The 8,717-nt window shown below is 43.0% G+C and overlaps 2 protein-coding genes across 2 annotated transcripts; one reads left to right on the top strand and one right to left on the bottom strand.

Annotated features, from left to right (window-relative positions):
• Nucleotides 1-232: 232 nt before the first annotated feature.
• On the bottom strand, nucleotides 233-5,429 carry LOC139461592 (uncharacterized). The gene is made up of 2 exons (XM_071243066.1): nucleotides 4,986-5,429; nucleotides 233-367 (listed from the first exon to the last, which is right to left on the bottom strand). Exons 1-2 carry the CDS (start codon nucleotides 5,427-5,429, stop codon nucleotides 233-235), a joined length of 579 nt encoding a protein of 192 aa, XP_071099167.1.
• Nucleotides 5,430-7,222: 1,793 nt separating this feature from the next.
• On the top strand, nucleotides 7,223-8,199 carry LOC139462146 (uncharacterized). The gene is made up of 2 exons (XM_071243648.1): nucleotides 7,223-7,319; nucleotides 7,982-8,199. Exons 1-2 carry the CDS (start codon nucleotides 7,223-7,225, stop codon nucleotides 8,197-8,199), a joined length of 315 nt encoding a protein of 104 aa, XP_071099749.1.
• The last annotated feature ends 518 nt before the right edge of the window (nucleotides 8,200-8,717 follow it).

Raw genomic sequence — 8,717 nt, 5'->3', positions numbered from 1 at the left:
TTGAATTCATCTCTGAAACCGCTTCACCCCTCCGACAGCAATGGAATCTACATCACGCGGATATCGTGTCAGTCGACATGGTATCCGAACACGTCAACCCAAGCTTTGAATGACGTTGACGTCACAACATCGACATAACAGGTTGATATGGGGCGGGCGGGTTCGACGTTGGTAGGTTCGATACAGGGGGCCAGGTGGGTTCGACGTTGTCAGGTTCGATACTAGGGACGAGTCATGTTTTCTGATCAGAGCATGTTTTGCCTGTTTCGAGCTGATGGTCTGCAGCGTGTGTACAGACGTCAAGATGGCGCCCAGCACCCAACTGTGTCCAGGACGTGCAGCCTTTTGAAGGCCGTGGTTTCATGGCCTGGGAAGGAATATGTTGAGACTTGAAGAAGAGGCTGGTTATCCTTCAAAGCAACATTACTGAACAAAGGTACCGGAATGAGGTTTTGCGTTCGGCTGTGCTGTCATTTATCTAACTACAACCACTCGGTAATATCTTCCAGCGTAATAACACTGGACCCAATACTGCAAGGCTGACAAGGGACTTCCTCATAAACATGAACGTTATGTTTTGCCCTGACCTGCCTGTTATCCTGACATGAGTGAGTGAGTATGGTTTTACGCCGCTTTTAGCAATATTCAAGCAATATCACGGCGGGGGACACCAGAAATGGTCTTCACACATTGTACCCATGTCGGGAATCGAACCCGGGTCTTCGGCGTGACGAGTGAACGCTTTAACCACTGGGCTACCCGACCGCCCCTCCTGACATGAACCCGACATTTGTGGGATCATCTCGACAGGCAAGTCAGAAGGCGACCACTACCACCAGCCAACCGTCAGGACTTCTCTTCGTGAGAATAGCATCGGATTCCAGCTAACGTCATCAAGCGTTTGACGTCATCGGTGCGGATTAAGGAACGAGGAGGACATATTCAATATTAAACCTGTGACTTATGACTTACAAGTCTGTTGTTACACATATGTTTTGACAATGAAGATGTGAAAGATCTAATTTTGACCCCGATTATCTTTGTGTTCATTTTACTCGTACATTTCTGCTTTTACGGTTGGTTGTTTGGTTTGTTGGTTAACGCCGCACTCAGCAATATTCCAGCTATATGACGGCGGTCTGTAAATAATCAAGTCTGGATCAGACAATCCAGTTATTAATATCATGAGTATCGTTCCACGCAATTGCGATACGATGACATGTTTCAACCGAGTCAGTGAGCCCGACCACCCGATCCCATTAGTCGCCTCTTACGACAAGCATAGTCGCCTTTTACGGCAAGCATGGGTTGCTGAAGACCTATTCTACCCCGGATCTTCACGGGTCTGCATTTATGGAGTAAATTTTGTTCACATGATGCATTAACGCCATCCCCACTATACGTATATGTTTTCACTTCGAACATGCTTTAGATTTGTTTCCATCGACTCTCAAACTCAAATCAATTTATAAATTTACACTGTTTTTCCTTTCCAATGGAATTTGTTTCGGCAGTTTATGGAGACGTTTAGAATGTAGTATCAATACAAGAGAATAACCAGTCTAGATTATCTACCGAAACAGATAAGACAAGATATTGCTGGATGTAAAACATCTTTTCTATTTTCCTCAATATATAATACATTGTTTGTCTAGCTGTCCGTGAAACGATATCGATGTTCTGTCGATTAACCGTTTAGAGATCTCATCTCAGATCACTTGAAACCTATGAGCCATGAGCGTGTCATCTGCCATAACCATATAGATAGCTGGTCTACATAATCCTCTTTGATGTCGTTTATTGAAATCACTGACCAATACACATAAATACAGGTACGCTCATCACAACGCAAGCGTTGCCCAGCTCGACATGATCATGACGACCTTCACAGTAACCACGCTTCTTTGCATTGTGCACTGTGAGTACCAGACTTTCTTATATACTTAAGTGTGAAACACTGGTTTTTCTAAAGTTGAGAAAAGTGATATCTTCATTGCAGTAAACATAACATTTGATGTTTCACTGCAGTTAACACAACACTTTGACAGAACTATTGTCATATAAGAGTGTCTGACCCGTACACAAAAGTTATTTCCACACCGACAAGGCACTCTAATGACAGATAGTCATTTATGGAGTTAATATCACTTATGCTGTTTGTTATTCTCTTGAAAATGTTTCGTCATAAACTGCAAATTTCTCACTTCACTCAATCGAGACTGTTCGTTTCGCAAAGGGCCATTTTTGTTACTTGACCAGCGTGTATTTTTTCGCTTTCAGCAGCGGTTCGGTAGTTTATTTTTTGTTAAAGTTAATTTTGTAGGATATTTCATGTGTCGAGGGACACGAGACACATGGAATATCCTATTTGTTATATACTCTTGAAGATATCACTATGTATTTTGTCGTGTGTATTGGCATGTTTCTGCTTTTAGCGAACACTTGGTGTCATCATTGTATTTCAGTGATGCATTCACATAACTTTCACCGCTATTTTGCCATTTCCGCCCACTGGTCTCTGTTTAGTCAGATATGAGTTTTGTTTGTCTTTCGTATGTTGTTTGACGCCGCACTCAGCAAAACAAGCACTAACCCAGATAGCGTCACCCATGACCATGCTGTAATGTATTAGTGCTCCACTTCGATCTTTCGATTAGACAAGCTATGCATCGATTCGCCTTCGCTCGTTAGATACGTTTTAAAACTGTAACTTTGACCATGACGCTCAACAACAGCTGTGGTGATAAATTGATGTGGACTTTTTTTAAGTTTCATATTTCAAAGACGTAACGTGTCAGTTTGACTTTTTACTTACTTACTCATCGTATCAATGTTTATAATCTATGATTACTTTTACATTGAGATCAAATAAAGAGTTCATAGGTTTTTTTGTTTTTTTATACGCTTAATATGTTTTCTTAAACTGGAATTTTTATTGACAGTGGCCACTGCGAGAAGGGGCGACGGCGTCAGAGAGGCGAACGACTACATCAAGTCGCTCTGTCCAGATGTGATCGCCTGCAAACCGGCCTCGTTCACAGGACCCAACCCCACCATGCCTTGCAAGTACGTAGGAGTTACTAGTACTAGTACATCCAAACTGTGTGTCAGTTCATTGACATAGTAACTATATTGCCATTCACTTTAAGGCCAAACCTGCTGTGTCGTCAATTTAAAGGTTACACAGTTTCGATGTGTGTATTAGTGTGTGTGTGTGTGTGTGTGTGTGTGTGTGTGTGTGTGTGTGTGTGTGTGTGTGTGTGTGTGTGTGTGTGTGGTAGAGCGTCCATCCACCGGGTGGAAGGTCCGGGGTTCGATCCCCTGCCGCGTCATACCAGAAGACGTTAAAAGACGGTACTTGTTGTTGAACAACCATTCGCTCTCTGGACGGGCGCTCTATCCACTACACCACGGCTGCTGTAGTAGTTGCCTGCTTGTAAAATACTGGATGAATTTCCTCCCTCACTCACTCAATATTGTCCAGACTAACACTGTCAGGCTTTCGCTCAATAATTTATTTACCGATGAAATGTGATACCATCACAAGAAGAATGCGGCGATCAACCTAAAGGTATTAAACGACATAATCGATGGATTTATATGTTAAGACAAACAACCATACATTTACCGCGGAAGCTTATATTTTTAGAATAGTACTTCTTTTATAGTCATTGTGGGTAGGCATGTTTCGATAATTATGTGTACAATTATTGGCTACAAAGTGCAAAGTTGCGGTTACTACAATGTTCAAAGGATGTGTGCGCCATATTCAGTTTAAAGGCTGTTGTCGATGATTCCGTAAATTCTGATCGACAGCCTACTCAAAACCCCGGACTCTCTACACCGTGCCGATTCACTCAATACATTTGCTTACACCAAAGAGTTCGCGTTTTTTTAAGTTAGCTCTGTTCCAAATTCAATTTAGCACGGTTAAAGATGCGGGTAACCTACCTCAAGATTGAAAATGAATATTTATCTTCTGATTTACAACAAGTTTTAATCCAGGTAAGTATCATATTTACACACAATTGTTTATGCTAGTAAATATCATATATGTGGTAGTTTTTTATGCTTGTGTGCATCATATTTACAGCAATTGTTTATGCTTGTAACTATCATACATGCGACAATTGTTTATGCTAGTAAATATCATATAAGTGGTAGTTGTTTATGCTTGTGTGTATCATATTTACAGCAATTGTTTATGCTTGTAACAATCATACATGCGACAATTGTTTATGCTAGTAAATATCATATGTGTGGTAGTTGTTTATGCTTGTGTGTATCATATTTACAGCAATTGTTTATGCTTGTAACTATCATATATGCGACAATTGTTTATGCTTGTAAGTATCATATAAACAGCAATTGTTTATGCTTGCAAAGTCTTTATTTACAAATATGTAAACATATGATTGCGTAAAGGTATATTTTTCTTCCAGTGATAAATGCAGACAGTGAGTGAGTGAGTAAGTGAGTGAGTTAGTTTGACCAGTATTACAGTTGTATCTTGTTGTATTAATGTGGGAGGAAAGCCCGAATTGATGCAGGTGTCAGGCTTGTATCCACCTCGTGAAACCCACGAGCACGGCTAAGGTGCCGACGAACCTGGAAACATAACCGGGGCGAACCGGTTTCCAACCCACAATCATAGGTGTCTGGGGTACCTAAGGGACGAAACTCTGCATAGCGAAATGCGGCGCCTTAGACGACTGGGTCTCCTGCACACAGTCACACACGCACGCACACAGAGCAATTCTACAGGTTAGATACAGACCAACAGGTTTTAACTGTAACGTGCTTTGGCTATTTTCAGAGACTGGGAGTCCTACAATCGATGCTTCAGAGAGACGTCCGTTGCCTGTAAAGTTGACCACTATGTAGAATTCGGCACAGCAATGAATAAGAAGATTGCAAACTGTGACAGTCAATGCTTGACTGTTTTGTGTAGGTGAACATATGACAAACGAGAAGACTCTAATTACAGAAATGCAGGTTGGGTCACTGCTGGGTGGACGGCTTGTGGGTGGGTCACTGCTGGGTGGACCACTTGTGGGTGGGTCACTGCTGGGTGGGTCACTTGTGGGTGGGTCACTGCTGGGTGGACAACTTGTGGGTGGGTCACTGCTGGGTAGACCACTTGTGGATGGGTCACTGCTGGGTGGGTCACTTGTGGGTGGGTCACTGCTGGGTGGGTCACTTGTGGGTGGGTCACTGCTGGGTGGGTCACTTGTTGGTCGGTCACTGCTGGGTGGGTCACTGCTGGGTGGACCACTTGTGGGTGGGTCACTGCTGGGTGGACCACTTGTGGGTGGGTCGCTGCTGGTTGGGTCACTTGTGGGTGGGTCACTGCTGGGTGGGTCACTGCTGGGTTGATCTTTACTAACGGTCAACGTGCTCAGACTAATACACGTACAGTGACTGATCATGCTGACTCGTGAAGATGCGGCGTAGAATAGGCCTTCAGCAACCCATGCTTTCCGTAAATGCCGACTATGCTGGTCGTAAGATGCGACTAACGGGATCGGGTGGTCAGGGTCGCTGACTTGGTTAACGCACGTCATCGTATCCCATTTGCGTGGATCGATGCTCGTGATGTCAATCACTGGATTGTCTGGCCCAGACTCGATTATTTACAGACCGCCGTCATATAGCTGGAATACTGCTGAGTGCTGCGTTAAACAACAAACAATAACAATCTAATTACAGAAGAATAATCATATCTTATGTTGGGAAACTTAACTATGTTTTCCATTGTAGGAAATTGCAGACATTGTTTTCAAAACAGCACGTGGTGGGTTCGAATCCAAGGTTCGCCCTGATTAAGACCCTTGGTGGGTTAACACCATACTCGTGCTCATGTGTTTCGATGTGGTTATCTTCCAGGCCTTGATATGCTGAAATACTTTAAACGGTATTTATATTTATATACAACGGGGAGTGAGTAAGAATGAAATTGGCAGGTTTAGAGAAAGTGAGATTCGAAAAAAAATCCTGTTGATGTATTGAAGCCCCCATCTGCGACTGATTTATTTTGGTGTCATATTCAATGGAAACATATAACTCACTTCTGTAGCTCGTAGCGAGTGTGATGGCTTTGGTATTACGACTACTACTTCTACCATTGCTACTACCACCACTGCTACTACTTCTACCACCACTCCTTCTACTACTACCACCACTCCTACTACTACTACCACCACCACAACTACAACAACTCCAAAACCGAGAACAGGTGACTTTGTTTGTTAACAGCCAAGTAAACAGTTAACGAAAGTTCATAGTTCATAAACCGACTCTTAAGCCAAGTCTTAATATCCGATGGTTCATGTCTTCACTAATAAAATTATCCAAGCAATGAAATTAATTCGGAACGTCATCATGATAACATTATCGCGGTCAACGCAACAGTGGGCATTTCAAGTGTATTCCCACTGCATAAGTTTTTAAGGTGCGACAATGTTCGGCGAGCGTCATGTTGTCGATGTAGACGCCACGGTCTTTTCTATAACCTGCATTTCATGGTAGGGCAGGGCCGGAGCATAAAACAGGGCGCGGTCACCAATCCCACTATTGTCTGACAGTATTAAATCACCCACTTAAACTTCACTCTAAAGTGATTCTGTTCTTAGATAGAATCATTCTATAAAAGACCTGATTCTAGAACTGACACACTCTGAAGTGAAATTATCTTAGGATCAAATCAATTCCCTGTCAGGATCAAAACACTCCCTTCATGATATAATCAATCCCCCTTAGGATCAATCATTCCCCCCTTCCCCAACACCGGAAGAGTGAGTTAGTATGGTTTTACGCCGCTTTTAGCAATATTCCAGCAATATCACGGCGGGGGACACCAGAAATGGGCTTCACACATTGTACCCATGTCGGGAATTGAACCCGGGTCTTCGGCGTGACGAGTGAACGCTTTAACCACTAGGCTACCCGACCGCCCCAACCCCGGAAGAATGCAAAATACACACTTATGTATTTGGAAATACTATAACTCAAAAGGGGTACAAAATGCCACAGTAATTATCAACAGGGGTCGTTTTAACAGTTTTATGACCAGTATACATATGTATGACTTGTCCGCCGTGCACATGAACATGTTCCGCTTAAGAATCAGACACTAATGGCTTACATTTGTATACATCCATGTACAACGTTCTGTATACTACTAGTATTCAACACCTTGTTTACTATTTCAGAGGGCTCGACCATGTCCGGTGGGGGAGGCTCGAGCTGGTTGGGTGGTTCCGGTTCCGGTACTGAAACGAATACAGCAACTGCAGACAAGTGGAATTCATCTACCGCGGGTAATTACTAATTTTCAGTTAGCTCTGTGAACTGGGTTCACGAGGAACTTGTGATAAACAAATTGTTACGTATCAAACAGTCCAATTTCATTCAACATGAAGTTTAGTTACACTGTTAAAGGAGATTGCCAACATGTGGTCCAGGTTCTTTCTGTCTGGTTGTTTCACACATACTATTAAGATGGGAAGCCATGTGATCCTTGTGGTAACCAGCAAAAAGAAATTAAACACGGCGGTGTGCTGACGAGGAATCCAAATTCCTTCTCTCTCTCTCTCTCTCTCTCTCTCTCTCTCATACACACACTTTTTTCTCCTCTCTTTCTCCCTCCCTCCTTTTCTCTCTCTCACTCACTTTCTCACATTTCTCCTTCTCCCTCTCTCTCCTTACATTCTTTCTCTCTCACTCACTCTCTCACACATACACTTTCTCCTCTCTTTCTCTTTCCTCCTTTTCTCTCCCTCACTCACTTTCTCACTTCTTTCCTTCTCCCTCTCTCTCCTCACTTTCTCTCTCTCTCTCACAAACATACACTTTCTCCTCACTTTCTCTCTCGCTCCTCACTCTCGCTCCTCACTTCTCTCTCTCTCTCTCTCTCTCTCTCTCTCTCTCTCTCTCTCTCCGGATTAGCATGGCATCACCGTGCATGTTTGTCTGGTTCCAGATGCTGCTAAAGATGACAAAGTCGAACCTACCGAAGCTACAGCTGCTGTTGATGTCTTTGCATCAGCGCAAACAGCTGATAACACCACTAAGGGCAGCGACGGCGATGACAACAACATCTTCAACTTGATGAACATGCTCGGGAGCTCCGGGGTGTGTCTGAAAGGAGGGTACTTGGTGACACTTTTTGTCATCGCTGTCACAGCCTGCTTTAACTAATGACTAACAAATGACGCGTGGATCAGGGGAGAGAACTCCAGATATCGCTTCTAATGGTTCACAACAAACATGCCTTCCTCCAAGTTCTTGAAATAAAATGTGTTCATCTTTCTTTGTCTTTTCTTTTCCCCCATTTCAATACCAGTATTCACATTTTAGTTTAATTTATTCTTTGATTCCGTAATTCCGAAGCTGCAATTAACTTGCTTCTTAACGAAACATACCAATTATATTAAACATAGCTGTTTAAATACTAGGAAAATTAATATGAAACATGTATACGTCCTTTCCTTACGCCAGCAGGGGCGGTGGGGCAGTCTTGTGGTCAAAGCGATCGCTTGTCACGCCAAAGACCCGGTTTCGCATCCTCACACTGGTACAATGCACGAAGCCGATTGCTTGTGTCCCCTGCGGTAATATTTCTGGAATTTGGATAAAAGCGGGGTAATACTATACTCACTTACGCTTTACTCCAGCTTATTTGACTTAAATCACCTAAATACATCGATGAGTTCGAT

This window comes from Haliotis cracherodii, unplaced genomic scaffold (assembly GCF_022045235.1).
Source record: "Haliotis cracherodii isolate W230 unplaced genomic scaffold, xgHalCrac1.p SCAF_15, whole genome shotgun sequence".
Lineage (NCBI taxonomy): Eukaryota > Metazoa > Mollusca > Gastropoda > Lepetellida > Haliotidae > Haliotis > Haliotis cracherodii.
The sequence above is the reverse complement of the archived record's forward strand: the minus strand, read 5'-3'. Positions and strand labels throughout refer to the sequence as shown.

What these genes read in the sequence shown, in the direction of transcription:
- LOC139461592 (XM_071243066.1), bottom strand. Translation starts at nt 5,429, where the DNA reads ATGATCAGTCACTGTACGTGTATTAGTCTGAGCACGTTGACCGTTAGT. An exon ending in GTGACCCAACCTGCATTTCT is followed by an intron (nt 368 to 4,985) that starts GTAATTAGAGTC and finishes ATTCCTTCCCAG; the next exon opens with GCCATGAAACCACGGCCTTC.
- LOC139462146 (XM_071243648.1), top strand. Translation starts at nt 7,223, where the DNA reads ATGTCCGGTGGGGGAGGCTCGAGCTGGTTGGGTGGTTCCGGTTCCGGT. An exon ending in GTGGAATTCATCTACCGCGG is followed by an intron (nt 7,320 to 7,981) that starts GTAATTACTAAT and finishes GTCTGGTTCCAG; the next exon opens with ATGCTGCTAAAGATGACAAA.